At 36.6% G+C, this 16,583-nt stretch overlaps 1 protein-coding gene across 10 annotated transcripts in view; it reads right to left on the bottom strand.

Annotated features, from left to right (window-relative positions):
* LOC106870292 (large neutral amino acids transporter small subunit 2) overlaps nucleotides 1-16,583 on the bottom strand; it is a 280,148-nt gene that overhangs the window by 7,691 nt on the left and 255,874 nt on the right. For all 10 annotated transcript variants that reach the window (XM_052970797.2, XM_052970761.2, XM_052970799.2 and 7 more), the window contains 2 exons: nucleotides 9,569-9,665; nucleotides 2,857-3,006 (listed from right to left, as the gene is read on the bottom strand). In XM_052970797.2, the coding sequence (XP_052826757.1) occupies nucleotides 2,857-3,006; nucleotides 9,569-9,665 (247 nt within the window). The remainder of the gene's footprint in view (nucleotides 1-2,856; nucleotides 3,007-9,568; nucleotides 9,666-16,583) is intronic.

Raw genomic sequence — 16,583 nt, 5'->3', positions numbered from 1 at the left:
AAAAGATCTATGATTAATCCTTCTTTTACCATATTTCAAAAAAAAAAACAAAAAAAAAACAAAAAAAAAACACCTACTCTGTTTCAATTAATTTTGAAAACAGTGAATAATTTTAAAAATTACTATTAATCTGGTGTTTGGAATAGAAAATCAACATGGAATTTTAAAAGAAAGTTTTTCATCCATTTTCACTGCCCACTGTTCCTGGGAAAGTCATGGACACCTCCTCCAAAGCTTTTAATTTAGATTGGGCAAGTGTCTTCTACTACCTTGGGCCAACCAATGCCTTGTGAGTAGAGTTGGTAGACAGAAACTGAAAGAAGCCTGTCATATATGTGTGTGTGTGTGTACTTTTGTGTCTGTGTTTGTCCCCCCATCATCATTTGACAATCGATGGTGGTGTATTTATATTCCTGTAACTTAGCAGTTCAGCAAAAGCAACCAATAGAATAAGTAGTAGGCATACAAAGAATAAGTCCTGGGGTCAATTTCTACAACCAAAAAACCCTTTAAAAAAGAATAAAAGACTAAGGAGCTTGTATCATAGAACTGGGGATGGTCTCAGACAAGTCGGTGTGAACTTTTTTAACCCTTTAATATTCAGATTACTCTGTCGAATGTGATGTTTATTTATTAGCATTGATATGAATTAGTTATGCATTCCCTTGTAGCTTTGAAATTTCAATGATGTGATTGTTTATTTTCAGAATGAAGTTGTAAGACAAGTGTGAAAGGCCAGTTCTGGCCAGTCTGAAGCTAAAACAGGAGGATTATTAGATTATTTTGGCTGGATATACCCAGATTAAATGTCAAAGAGTTAAAGATGTTCTAGTTGTGTCCAAACAGCTTTTTTTTCTTTAGCCTAGTGCTAGTCTGTCTAGAACTACATTATTCAATGTCTTTTCCCTATCTTAAGTTAGTATGATGTCATTTGGAAGAGATTTCACTGCTATTACTAGCAGATTGAGCAACCATTTAGAGGCTCCCTTACTATTTTGATAATCTTTATCAGTGTAATACTGATGCTGTGGCAAAAACAAGAGAGTGCATCACAGCTGTATACAGTTATGTCCCTTTATATTCTGAATTTGGATATTGTTAGGATTGATAAATAAGAGACAGCTGAGAACTAATTAACTTCTGTGCTCTGTTAGAAATCATTATTATCATTATTCATCATGATCATCATTTTTGTTATAGTCTTAATGTCCACTTTTCGATGCTCACATAGGCCAGTTGGAGTTGGTTGAGGCAGATTTCTACGGCAAGATGTCCTTCTTGATGCCGACCCTCATCTGTCTCCAGCCAAGGTAAGATTTCCTCATGGCCAGACAGTTTTATGAAAGATTGGAAATGAAGGTATGACAGTGACAATCATTTTACAACTACCATGCAATGTCAAGACAAGGAGACACAAACATATACATATGTATGTGGTGGTTGTCTACTCCTTATGCAAAGTTTGACCACCTCCTGTATCCACACCTTGGAACCATCATGGCATCTGATGTGGCTTTTTTAAACCAGACTGTTTTGAAAAGACACCCACATAGATTGCATATCTGATTTGGACCACCAAGAGTTGCAGATAAGTTCTGATCTTTGTGGAACTTAAAATATCTTTTGAGGCCTCCATTAGATTTGCAAACCTTCTGGTATACATTGCATTGAAAGGTGTGCACTGACATAAAGGCATACATACATAAATGCAGACAGACAGATAGAGATGTAGATATATATATAAGAAGGGTTTCTTTTAGTTTCTGTCTACCAAACTCACTCATTAGGCTTTAGTCAGCTTAGGGCTATAAGACACTTGCTCAAGGTGCCACCCAGTGGGACTGAACCCAGAACCATGTGGTTGAAAAGCAAACTGTTTACCACACAGTCTTGCCTGCACATTATACACCATCAAATATGGTAACATTAGAACAAAATGTATGTTTTTTTTTTAAACTTTAAACCCTTCTCCCTCCATATTGAGTTCACTTGTTTTTACTTGTTAAAATGACATTTAGGTAGACTATTCAAGAATAGTCATAGAAATGTCATTAAAATAGTAATTGTGAGAGAAGAGGAAAAACGGTGAGATGGCAGAGTCAGAAGAACATCAGAAAAAATGCCTTTTAACATTTTTTTCCAGCTCTTTATATGCAGAGTTCAATTGCCACCGTGGAGGCACAATGGCCCAGTGGTTAGAGCAGCGGACTAGCGGTCATAGGATCGCGGTTTCGATTCCCAGACCGGGCATTGTGAGTGTTTATTGAGCGAAAACACCTAAAGCTCCATGAGGCTCCAGCAGGGGATGGTGGCAAACCCTGCTGTACTCTTCCACCACAACTTTCTCTCACTCTTTCTTCCTGTTTCTGTTGTACCTGTAATTCAAAGGGTCAGCCTTGTCACATTGTGTTACGTTGAATATCCCCGAGAATTACGTTAAGGGTACACGTGTTTGGGGAGTGCTCAGCCACTTGCATGTTAATTTCACGAGCAGGTTGTTCAGTTCATCGGGTCAACTGGAACCCTCGACGTCGTAAGCGACGGAGTGTCAACAACAATTGCCACCACATTCAATTTTACTTTTCATCCCAATTGAGGCTGATAAAATAAGTATCACAGGTAACGTAAAACATACATTTTGTTCCAATCTTAGCGTATTCGATGGTGCATAATGCACTGACGAGACTGTGTGATAAAAAGTTTGTTTGCCAACCAAATGGTTCTGAGTTCAATTCCACTGTGTGGCAGCTGGGGTCAGATGGTATAAACAAACCTTCTCCTCTCAAAAACTGCAGGTCTTTTGTCTGAAATAAAAAGTGCAATTACAGAAGAGAAAATAGACTCTGTTGTACTTACTTTAATAGGTCTTTTCATATTTGGCTTAGTTTTTCTAAGATATAGAAGACCAGAAATCGTTATTCCAAAGAAGATTGCTTCTACAAATGCCATGTAATTGATTAGTTTGTAGATATTACCTATGCAGAGGTATGTAACCGCCATCAAACCCTAAAAAGAAAATCATGGAAAAGTAAAATTAAAATATGAAAAATAATGATAATAGAAGAAATAAAAAAAAATTTGGTTTCATTTAACATAAGGAGTAAACGGAGTCTGAATTACAATCATCATCATCATCAGCAGCATTATCATCATCATCATCAAAGAAATTTAAAGTGCCTACATGATAACTATAAACCTTCTTTTGGGCCATTCTGTATATATGTATATATATATATATATATATATATATATATATATATGCCAGAGACCCAGCTGTCTGGCTTTCGTGCCGGTGGCACATAAATAGCACCATTTGAGAGTGACCGTTACCAACTTGTGCCAGTGGCACGTGAAAAGACATTCGAGCGAGTTCGTTGCCAGTACCGCATGACTGGCCTTCATGCCAGTGGCACGTAAAAGCACCCACTACACTCTTGGAGTGGTTGGCGTTAGGAAGGGCATCCAGCTGTAGAAACTCTGCCAAATCAGATTGGAGCCTGGTGTAGCCATCTGGTTTCACCAGTCCTCAGTCAAATCGTCCAACCCATGCTAGCATGAAAAGCGGACATTAAACGAACGAACGATGATATATATATATATATATATATATGATATATATATATATATATATATTATGGTATCATGGTATTGACGACTGGATGTTGTTATACATTGCTGGTCACTATGTGTTTCACACAGTTTTAGCTTTCAAATGATGCCACCTCACTGGCTAGGTGAGCAGGCCAACATTCCCTCCTGTTCAGAACACTATTCCATCTTTGGGTTACCCATTTACAGCTGAGTAGACTGGAGCAATGTGAAATGAAGTGTTTTGCTCAAGAGCACAACGTGTCACCCGGTCCAGGAATCGAAACCACAATCAAGCAATTGAGTACAACACCTCAACCACTAAGCTACACCTAATGGTTAGGGTGTTGTATATCTGTGTGTGTGTGTGTGTGTAAGTGAGTGCATATATGTGTGTGTGTATTGTTGTTGGCACTCTGTCACTTACAATGTCAAGGGTTCCAGTTGATACGATCAACGGAACAGCCTGCTCATGAAATTAACGTGCAAGTGGCTGAGCACTCCACAGACACGTGTACCCTTAACGTAGTTCTCGGGGGATATTCAGCGTGACACAGTGTGACAAGGCTGACCCTTTGAATTACAGACACAACAGAAACAGGAAGTAAGAGTGAGAGAAAGTTGTGGTGGAAGAGTACAGCAGGGTTCGCGACTGTCCCCTGCCGGAGCCTCGTGGAGCTTTAGGTGTTTTCGCTCAATAAACACTCACAACGCCCGGTCTGGAAATCGAAACCTCGATCCTATGACCGCTAGTCCGCTGCTCTAACCACTGGGCCATTGCGCCTCCTTATATATATATATATATATATATATATATATATATATATATATATATATATATATATATATATATATATATATATATATATATATACACACACACACACACACACACACACACACACACACATATATATATGCATACTATCATTTAACCATAGAAGCTTTCTAGCACAGTCACAATATATTTTACTCCTTCACTGTAACTCATTCAACAACTGAATTATTCAGCCACTAACAACCTAACTTCTGTTTTTGTTCCTTTCTGTCTACTAATGCCCTTGACCACAGCATATCTCCACTGCTCATTCAGTTACATCACTTATCACCTAACCACTGCATGCCTTACTTAATCACGGTATGTTATTCAACTCTAATGCCTTTCTCGTAACAATTCTATCTCCTATTTATTAAATGTTTTAGTAGTTACGATAGGCACTTCTCATTCAAGCCACTGAGCCTACTTTGCACTCTATTGATAAGATCATTTGAGATACTTACAGGCAGATATATATAAAAATAAAAATAAAAAAAGGGGTTTGTATGATAGTGTATAGAGGAATATATTATTTAAAAGAGTTCCAACTCTGTCTGTTTTCTATGTTTTATTTATATTCTTATAAAATTAATGTGTGATATAGAATATGGAATATATAATATAAATAGTAAAATGAAATATTGAGTATTAAATATATAAGGACATTAAATATTATACACACACACATATATATATGTTCTTTATATTCTTTTATGTGTTTTAGTCATTCCACTGAGGCTGTAAACAAACACAGACACAAAGACACACAACAGATATAAACACATTTACTTCCAGTCATTTCAGCAATATAACTACACATGTGCTGTTGGCAATTTCTTTTCCCTTCTTTGGACTTTTCCATTTCTCTATTCCGACAAAGAGCTATGTTCAAAACATCAAACTTTCTCCTTTCACCAAGAGAAAGATATATATGCAGGCTATATAGCTTTCTCTTCCTCTTTCTAGTACCATTCCTTTGTCTTAAACTTAATGTAACTCAATCCATCCCTGTCCATCTATTCACTTCCCCTACAAAGAATTTTTTCTTTTTCTCCTTTTTTTTCTTCTTTTTTCTTATTATGGAAAGTTGATAGTAATTGGAAATTGTAGCAATGTTTCATTCCCTAACCAGGCGGGTATATAACAACATGACAGCCTAAACACAGGAGCTTTAGCGAGATAACTTTATGTATGGATGTACCTGATGGGACCCAGACTGCAAAATGGATGCAACACAACATGTTGAACAGAGTCCCTCCCACCCATAAGGGACAGTAACAGGATGGGTCAAAACAGCTGTTGTACAAAATAACGATTAATACCAAACCCATCTTCTGGTTACTTAATCAATTATCATTATTTATATATATAACAGGCTTCTTTCAGTTTCCATCTACCAAATCCACTCACAAGGCTTCTGATTAGCCCGAGGCTATAGTAGAAGACACTTGCCCAGGGTGCATACAGTGGGACTGAACCCAGAACCATGTAGTGGGGAAGCAAGGTAGAAACTCCATAAGATATACCCGGTATAAACTATGGACACATAAGAGGTGCAGCAATATCAAAGGAAGGGTAACTGGGAAGATAGTTTTTGTGTATGGCAGATGCACAGGGGCAATAAACACTGAAAATGTGCAGAAAATAGCTTCCGTCACATGCCAGGTGAAAAAACTGGAAGTGGTTGATAGCTTCCGTTACCTAGGTGACCAAATCAGTAGCAGGGGTGGATGCTCTGAGAGCACAGCCTGGGCAAAGTTCAGAGAGCTCCTACCTTTGCTGGCAACAAAGGGCCTCTCACTCAGACTGAAATGTAGACTGTATGATGCATGTGTGCAAACAGCCATGCTACATGGCAGTGAAACATGGGCTGTTGTTTCTGAGGACGTGCGTAAGCTTGCAAGAAATGAAGCTAGTATGCACCGCTGGATGTGTAATGGCAGTGTGCTTACACAACAGAGTGTAAGTGCCCTGAGAGAAAAGTTGGACATAAGAATCATTTGATGCGGTGTGCAAGAGAGATGACTGCACTGGTATGGTCATGAGATGTGTATGGATGAGGACAGCTGTGTGAAGAAGTGTCACACCCTAACAGTGGAGGGAACCTGTGGAAGAGGTAGACCTGGGATGAGGTGGTGAAGCACGACCTTTGAACATTGGGCTGCAATGACAAGCGACCGAGACCTTCAGCGATATGCTGTGCTTGAGAAGACCCAGCAAGCCAAGTGAGACCACAGCTGTGGCCTATGCAAGTGTTGCATAGCCATCCCATTTAAGAGTACTCTTCAATCATTGGGCAATATACTGTGCTTGAGAAGACCTGTTGAGTCAAGTGAAATCATTGTTGTGGCTGCATCATACTGCCTGACTGGCACATAAAAAGTACCATTCAAGCGTAGTTGATGCCAGTCCCACCGGACTGGCTCCTGTGCCGGTGGTACGTAAAAAGCACCATTTGAGCCGGGTTGATACCAGTACCACCTGACTGGCCCCTGTGCCAATGTCACATAAAAAGCACCCACTACACTCTCGGAGTGGTTGGCGTTAGGAAGGGCATCCAGCTGTAGAGACCTAGCCAGATCAGACTGGAACCTGATGCAGCCTCCTGGCTTGCCAGTCCTCAGTAAAACTGTCCAACCCATGCCAGAAAGGAAAGCGGACATTAAACGATGATGATGATGATGATCTATATATATATATATATATTATCGAGTTAGAAAAACATATTCACCTCCAACTGTTTCATTTCACAAACAAAATCAAAATTGCTAAACATATATAAATATATAACTTTGCATTTTAAATACCTTGTATGGAAAATCATCAGGGTGTACAAAGGACAATAAGGATTACATATATATCTTTTTTCTTTTATCTTTTACTTGTTTCAGTCATTAGACTGCGACCATGCTGGGGCACTGCTTTGAATTTCTAGTCAAATGAATCAACCCCAGTACTTATTTGCTAAACCTGGTACTTATTCTATTGGCCCTCTTTTGCCAAACCACTAAGTTATGCAGATACAAACACCAAACAGCAGATGCTGGGGGGGGGGGGGAACAAACACAGACAGAAACACACACACATATATACATACATATATATATCTTAAATGAGAGATGGAAGGTGGAAGATATGAGAATTTTTATTAATCACTAAAATTATCTCCACCCATCTTGCATCAATCCCATATACAAAACAAACGCTGTGAAAGTGACAATGCTTTACCAGTAAGCTACCAGGTATAAACCATTCGTTTTATATATATATATGTGTATATATATATATATATATATATATATATATATATATATATATATATATGTAAATATATAAAAACAAAAGGATAAAGAGAGCAAAGGTAAGGTTGAAGAATTTTATGGATAGAGTCTTACAGCTGTTTTTGGGAAGATCCAGTACTTCCCTTCATCGGAGACAGAAAAAATAAAGTTATCTATTATTATATCCATAGGCGGATATTTTTAGTATGAAGTGGTAAAGAGTGTGATGTGCTGAAAAAAGAGAGAACAGTACTTGAAGAGTAGTTTCATTCCAGTACCCAATACCCTCCTCAACCTTATATATATATATATATAGCATGGAAAGCGGACGTTAAACGACGATGATGATGATGATGATATATATATATAAAAATTTAATAAATGGAGTAATATGCATATGTTAAATGAATATGTTAAAAGAATCCATTTAACATGTGTGTATTACTCCATTTATTACATTTTTATATTTACTCAATTACCCAAAATAACAGGGAGTTTCTATCTCATAAACAGGAGTTACACCACAGTCATTTTGTGATCTTTGCTACCCTGGTATCTATTAACCAATTTATTTTGTCGGAGTTAATTATTAACTAAGAGAAAATAAATACATATAATAAAAAATATATATATATATATACGACAAGCTCCTTTCAGTTTCTGTCTATCAAATCTGCTCACAAGGCTTTGGTTGGCCCAAGGCTATAGTAGAAAACACTTGCTCAAGGTATCATGTGGCATGTGGTTGGGAAGCAAGCTTCTTACCACATAGCCATGCCTGCACCTACATGTATATGTATTTCACATAGGTATTGCAATACTAATAACGATGTAGAACTAAATATATATATATATGCTTTTGAACGAAGCATTAGTCGAGTACAGAAAGGTAAGAAGAAAAGAGATAACAAAGGAATAAATAATTATTTTATGAACTTCACTAGCTTACAGCTGTTTTTGCTATAAGATGCAATGAACTTATAGTTGAGTGCCTAAGTAACTTCCTTATAGTTTTATTGAAGTGCAAATTATTTGGGAAAATAAATACACTTAACCCTTTAGTGTTCAAATTATTCTGTAAAATGTAATGCTTATTTATATACATTGGTTTAAATTAGTCATGCATTGTTTCAGAGCTTTGAGATTTTGAAGGTATGATTGTATATATTTAGACTGATATTATAGGGTAGGTGTGAGAAACTAGCTCTAGCTGATTTGACCATAAAACTGGTAGAATATTTGTGCTGGATATGGCCGGTTTAAATGCTAAAGGGTTATGCATATATACAGGAAGGTATTGGTACATTGATCCCAGTGCTCAACTGGTACTTATTTTATCAACCCCAAAAGGATGAAAGGTAAAGTTGACCTCAGCAGAATTTGAACTGAGAATGTGAAGACAGACAAAATGTCACTAAGTATTTGGCCCGGTTTGCTAACGAGTCTGCCAGCTCATCACCTAGCAACAAATAAAATAATGATAAAAGATTATATATAACATGCATGTTGGGTGGGGGAGGCTGGTAGATGAGGATGTAAGTCAAGTACTGGAAATGGACACCACAAGTCATTTCAGACATCTTGGGTCAGAGTGTGCCAGGGTTAAAAAAAAATGGAAAAGTTTCCTTTTTATTTTTTCCTTCTTTCAAGAAATTCTATTTATGAAACTAGAGGCAGCCAACCTATTTAAGAGGTTAAAAATTGTGTCAAGGTTTTTTAAATACTAACAACTTTCAGTTCCAGTTCACAAGAATATTTCTAAAAATGCTTAAACATGGTATAGAGAGACCTGTAACATGGCAAATGAGTTTCTACTTTGAAGAATACTGTGGATAGTAAGAAAAGAGAAATATATATAAAAAGATAGACAGAAAATACTTACACCAAACATTAGTGCAGGCATTGGTGTGAAATATTTGATATTAATCATTGCTAGAAATTCTGGAAAATGTTTAGCACGGGCTCCAACAAAACAAAGCCTGAAAAGAATAAAAAATTTTTTAACTTATAAAATAAAAATTATTGAAACACAAGAAAGTCTGCAAAAAAAGTAATTATATTAATGTTTTGATGACTGTCAGCAATTATATACTTATACTGCTATGTAACCGTATGCTAGTTGTGACTAATATTGATAGGAATGAGTGAGTGGTGAGGAAGTTTGCTTCCTAACCATATCGTTTCAGGTTGACTCCCACTGTGTTGCACCTTGGACAAGTGTCTTATACCTATAACTCTGAGCTGACCAATACCTTGTGAGTAGATTTAGTAGGTGAAAAAAAAAAACTGAAAGAAGTCAGTCAAGTTTATATTATATATATATATATATATATATATATATATATATATATATATATATACCGGAGTAAGCACATAAATGTGCAACAAGGTGGAAAAAAGAGTACTCAACTACCAGAGGTAGAGTAATATGCTTTATTTAAAAGCAGCAGAAATATAACAAAAGATTGTTACTAGGAGTTTCACGTTCCTGTTCATCGGACAGTTTTGTTAACAAAACTGTCCAACGAACGGGAACGTGAAACTCCGAGTAACAGTCTTTTGTTATATTTCTGCTGCTTTTAAATAAAGCATATATATATATATATATATATATATATATATATATGGAAAGTTGTATTTTTGTCTATTTACAATCTGTGCTACAGGAGATATAAGGTGGTTTTTAGTGCAATATGGCATCTATCTCTAGCATGTGGAGAGATTCTTCCATTCGTTTTGATATAATTATGTGTATATCTAAATACCCAGGCCTATTCCCCTTTTTTTAAAGAGGGGGTAGCCAAATTATGTACATAATTATAAATATAGTGTGTAAAAATTATCTATGAGGTTTTTATTACACGCTGACCACTTGATAAAATCATTAAAGTGATTTTATCCTTAATTTTATAAAGAGTATACATATATATATAATGTATTTAGAGACAGACAGAGTGAAAGAGAAAGTGACGTATGTATGTATGTATGCACACAGCTATGTATGTATGTGTATGTCTGTGTTTGTATCTCCTTGTCTTGACATCACATGATACTTCTAAGCAAGTGTCACTGTCACACAAGCAGTGTCATCCATTTCCAGTTTTTTCCAACCTTACTTGGAAACAGGTGAGGGTTGATGACAGGAAGGGCATCTAACCATAGAAAATCTGCCGCAACAAATTCTATCTAAACAGTACCACCATGGAAAAGTGGATGTTAAAACAATGATGATGACAACAGTGCTACAAACCATAGAAGAAGCCTTTTGTTTGAGTTGCTAGAAATAACAACCAAATCTTCTGTAACTCTCACTTCACTGTCTTAGAAATATTGAAGGACATATTTGATAACATAGTCCTAAAAACAACTGTATCTGGGAAAAAGATAGAATGGTCATGGCTGGAATGTCCAACCACTCACTCAGAGCTGACCAGGATTAAACAAGATATAATAGATACCATAGCTAATATTCATAAGCAAATATGCAAATTTTTTTTTTAGGTACCTATGTTGTCATGAGCAGACACACACACTTTTTGGTTCTCACATCCCTTGACCCAGCAGAATATCACGAGTATGACAGCAGGAGGCTGCACCAGCATTAGGCTGATACAAATTAACAGCTGATTAGACTAGAGCAGTGGTTCTTAACCATTTTTTTACCAATGGACCCCTTTGATTACTATTTTTTCCTGGTGAACCCCCCATAGTCATTCAATGCTTAAAAACTAGCTTTATTAGATACTTCTTTCAAAATCCTATTTTGTTTTTCACACATTAACTTTTATGAGTTGAACTATGTAAAATGTTAGAGAAAGAAACCCATCTGTTTCTTCCAATACATACCAATACATACATTTAAAGCAAAATTTTTTCAGGAACCCGTAAAATATTATTGTGGATCCCCAATTTATTATTTTGCTGCATGGACCCTGCCAAACATTTTATATGGACCCTGGTTGAGAACCACCAGACTAGAGCAAGATGAAATCAAGTGTTTTGCTCAAGAAAACAATGCTTAATCAAGGACTGCAAACCCCAAACATTAGATGCTGGACCTATAAGCTTAAGAATCATCACAATAATTGGGCCATGCTTGTATGTGTCATGGAATTTGTTGAACAAATTTTCTGTGGCTGAATGCCCTTGCATTTTCCAACCCTCACCTGTTTTCAAACAAAGAAATATTCCCTAAAGCCAAGCATGTTTTTTCACAGAACACTGGAAACTAAGGTGCAATGCAGTAAGACCTGAACACAAGACCACATGATGAGAGAGCAAACTTCTGAATCACACCTGCATCTCGTATGTATAAAAAATTTTATGTATATCTTGTTTCAATTAGTTTCACACTTTATCAACATATAAAGACACACCAAACTGAAAACCTGATGTTGTAGGTGTGTGTCTTGAGACAAGTCCCAATGAAATTATGAATGTAAGTTAGATATCCCACCTGCATTTATCACCTTGCTCTTGAGAAGGAACACCTAAATTACTTTAGCAATTTCATTGGGTTTTGTCACAAGACTGAAAGCCTATTATGTTTCAACAACAAAAACAGTACCTGTGAAACTCCACCCTCTATTTTTTTTTTTTTTAGTTCTGCATACAAAATACAAAAACAATGGGATCTCACATATATATTATGAAAAGTTCTAAAATTTTGTTTACAGAGATTATCCAAGCAATTCATACACGGAAACTCCTTCTAGAAAGGAGATAATTCTAATGCAATTGACAAAATTTTTTTGAAAATATAGAAACAGAGAGTAGACTTGTTTTTTTAACTAATCTATTAATGCAACATGTTTCAGTCTTATTAAACCTCTTCTGCAAAAAATATTCTACTTAGAGCAAGTGGGGGTTGTACATATTACAATCTCCTTTTGAAATTGCATACCTATGGGTTCCACCTATATCTCACCTTTTTGATTGGTAGCTTACTATCAGATTGCATTATTGCGTTGTTTGTAGATGGAGCTCTTTCTGTTTCTCTTCCTATCAACTCCAGCATGTCCCAATAATGGCCACTTTTATGCAGTCAATACTTCATTCTTCCCTAACCTTCCCCAACAATGTGTCACACACACTGAAAACCCACACAGATTCCATGAATAGAGACCTTGAAAGTATCTTCTAATGGGCATATGTTAATGTTACCCCTTTCACTAGCAACAAACAACAACTGCTACAGAAATCAAGAGAACATTATATCACACCCCATTCAATGTGAGCAGCACCCAACTAAAAAGCCGTCACAGTTGCTGTAAACGTTGGGTCTCACTATGACAGAGGATATGTCTGGGTGTAAGTTCATCCTCTACAAAGCTATGATTGCACCCTGATGGCTGGCCCCTCTCTTCAAGGCCAGAAGATACTTCATCCACCCACAGTTATTGATGCTTCACAGAGCTGAGGTAAGGCCCATCTGAGACAATGCTGCTACTGCACACACCAGTATCCAAGATCAGAAGCCTCCAATCTTTTTCACACAAGGAACTGGTTTGTGAGGAACCTATTGACCCAATTTGTTGACTTTTCCGATGGCACGCAGGTATTGATGAATGGTTGAATGACCAAATCTAAGCTTCTCTGCTAGTTCCTCAACAGTTACAATGGGATTTTGTTCCACCAGGATTTGCAGGACATCCTCATCAAGCTCTACAGATTTTCCAGGACAAAGCTCGTCCCAACTCAGAATTTCTGAGACCACCATTGACACTGGCTTACGCTTATTGTCTGATCCCCATATACTGCATTAACATTCCTCACACTTTCCATTGCATTGTTGCCTTTATTGATCTCATAAAGTAAAATATGCCGAATATGCTCTTTTGCCACTTCCATTACAGCTTTAAAAAAATAACTTAAAATCAAGCTGCACTCTTCAGAACTTGCACTAAGAATAAATACAAGGTGAATTTACTACCTGTTTTCATAGCAAGTTGATGCAGGTAGTTTATCCAGTTTTTCTCCCAACTTTTAGTTCATGCAATTAAAAAAAACTGCATTATTTATGGGATGACCCAATATATCTAACTCAAAATCTAAAAATTCATTCTTTCTGTATGGCCCAGGACTATATGATCCATAGCCTAGAACTGGTGTGCAGCCTTGTGGTTAGGGACCCCTGTCCTGGACCATATCCAGGAAAGTACCATCTATTAGATGGTATAAAGTCACTTACAAATATGTTCCAACCTCTTACCCACAGTCATGCTGTTTCTCCTCTCTCTGCCACTACTATAATGGCCTCTGCTACATGGAACCGGTTGGGCTCATACCATCTCTACTCAAGCATTTCCAATCCACCCCCCACCCCCTACACACACACACACACACACACACCCTGAAGGTGTTATGCCTGGTTCTTCTTTTCCATAAAGTTGGACCCCTTGGAACCATCTCTCTGTTCATGTCCTTTCTACAAGAGTTGACTTATAAATAAATGTTCAACAGGAACATCAATAGAATCAACCTCACTGCTCTCAAATGACCTACAAATGCCATGGGCATTGTCCCTTCCTCCAGTTCCAACAAGTAAAAAGAAAAGAAAACAAAAATCAATTGGGTGTTCTAATAACTGCCAAATTGCTGCCGTAATTGATGGTTATATATAAGAGATGAAAAATAGGTAACTTGATAACAGATAACCCCAAGACTTATAAAGTAATTATTTAGTCAATGCCATAATGATTTACTGGGTATTTCTGTATCAAAAAAGGACAATATTTTATATTGATGACATAATAATAGAATGATATATATCAAATAAGACAAGATTATTTCATAATATAAAATTACATTTCTCTGTACAATATTTCATACAGTACAGAATAATACAATTAATCATTTGGATATGTAGCCTAATAGTGCTTCTGAAGGGGAAAGAAAAGGACAAGATGGAATAAGAATGTCACCATTTAAAATACTGTAAGAAATATATGATAAACAACTCAATAGACAAAGATAAATATGTATATTCTAGAAGAGATTAATTCTTCCCTTTCTTTGTAGTACAAAAATAATGAGGTGATATATAAACGTGGTCGTTTTATAAGCTTTAGTGAAAACATGAACTATGAATAATACATATATTTAAACCTACGAGCGAGTGCTGAAAAGATCCTGGCTTTAAGGGTATTGCGAAAGGCCTGGTTGGAGGCCCAACCATCCCAGTTCTTTTACAAGGCATAGAAAAACTGAAGGACCACTGCAATAAGTGTGTGAATCTGAGAGGGGAATATGTTGAATGAATCATAATTAACTGATCCTCTTGTATTCTCTTTTACCTAAAGCCAGGAACTTTTCAGCACCCATCATATATGATATATATCAAAATATATTATAATATACATGAAACAGTTTCACATATATTGTGAATTGTATATATGAAATATAAATACATGTTATATTTCATATATAATTAACTTTTATGTTGCTTGCAACACTGGGAAATATTTTAATACCATACAATCACTATTCAATCTCCTTTCATCTTCCTTATATATATTCAAGGCAAGATTGAAATTATAATCAAATGCAATTTATTTGCTGGTATGGCCATCCAATGCTTTACAATGCAGGAAGAAAAAGAAAATAATGTTATCTATTTGATTATAAGATCCTCCTCTGTTTTTTAAACAAATATTAAATTCAAATAAATTCATGCTATGCATTTGCTACTGTAGGATCATTTTGTAAAACAGAAAGGAACAAAAATATTAGACAAGACAATATAAGACCAAAGCAATATAAAATCAAAATATTAAAGCAGAACTAGTATCAAATAACTAATAACACAAATCAGTACTAGAATATTAAAAATGAAGCAAAAAACAATATATTGAGAAAGTTTATCCTTTAGAAAATAATTAATAATGACAGAAGCAGTATTAATACCAAAAGGTAATCTTGATCTCCAACTTAACACGGACATTGTGTTAGAAGCCCACTGGCTATTTGCAATAGCAGTGCCTGAATAGACACTCAGATTCTATATATATATCATTGACAGGAGATTTGGCTGTTATAGCACTGCTGAACATCTGTCACTGATGAACCCATAGCAGGGTGAAATCATATGATCTGGTAGTTCTGGTGGCCATAGCAGATGATTTTTGTCTGTCAACAATATAATTACAAGTGCTTTTATGCACCACAAGTCCTTATGAGAGATTCTCTCAAGATAAATTGTTGTTGGCACTCCGTCGCTTACGACGTCAAGGGTTCCAGTTGATCCAATCAACGGAACAGCCTGCTCGTGAAATTAACGTGCAAGTGGCTGAGCACTCCACAGACACGTGTACCCTTAACGTAGTTCTCAGGGATATTCAGCGTGACACAGTGTGACGAGGCTGACCCTTTGAATTACAGGCACAACAGAAACAGGAAGTAAGAGTGAGAGAAAGTTGTGGTGGAAGAGTACAGCAGGGTTCGCCACCATCCCCTGCCGGAGCTTCGTGGAGCTTTAGGTGTTTTCGCTCAATAAACACTGACAACGCCCGATCTGGGATTCGAAACCGCGATCCTATGACCGCGAATCTGCTGCCATAACCACTGGGCCATTGCACCTCCACTCAAGATAAATAACAAAGAACTAATAAGTTCTAACACAATTCCTATGTCAAGTTGGAGATTAGGATTACTGTTTACTCTTTAAAGTCTCAAACTGTATCACATCTTTTATGCAACCTGTTAATTGTTTTGTCTTCCAAATAGCACCCAGTCCCTTTTGAGCCTTTACTAAGAGGTTCTCTACCAACTTTGCACAATCTTCCTCATGTTTATCCACCATGACCAGCTAGTCATAAGGACAAGAAAATCCTCACTGCTCTAATGAGGACCATCTTGTCTGGTGACTGATGATCTGTGCAGTGTCTTTATTTTAAGTG

The sequence above is a fragment of the Octopus bimaculoides genome, chromosome 1, assembly GCF_046866305.1.
Source record: "Octopus bimaculoides isolate indiv1 chromosome 1, ASM4686630v1, whole genome shotgun sequence".
In the NCBI taxonomy this organism is placed as follows: Eukaryota; Metazoa; Mollusca; class Cephalopoda; order Octopoda; family Octopodidae; genus Octopus; species Octopus bimaculoides.
The sequence above is the reverse complement of the archived record's forward strand: the minus strand, read 5'-3'. Positions and strand labels throughout refer to the sequence as shown.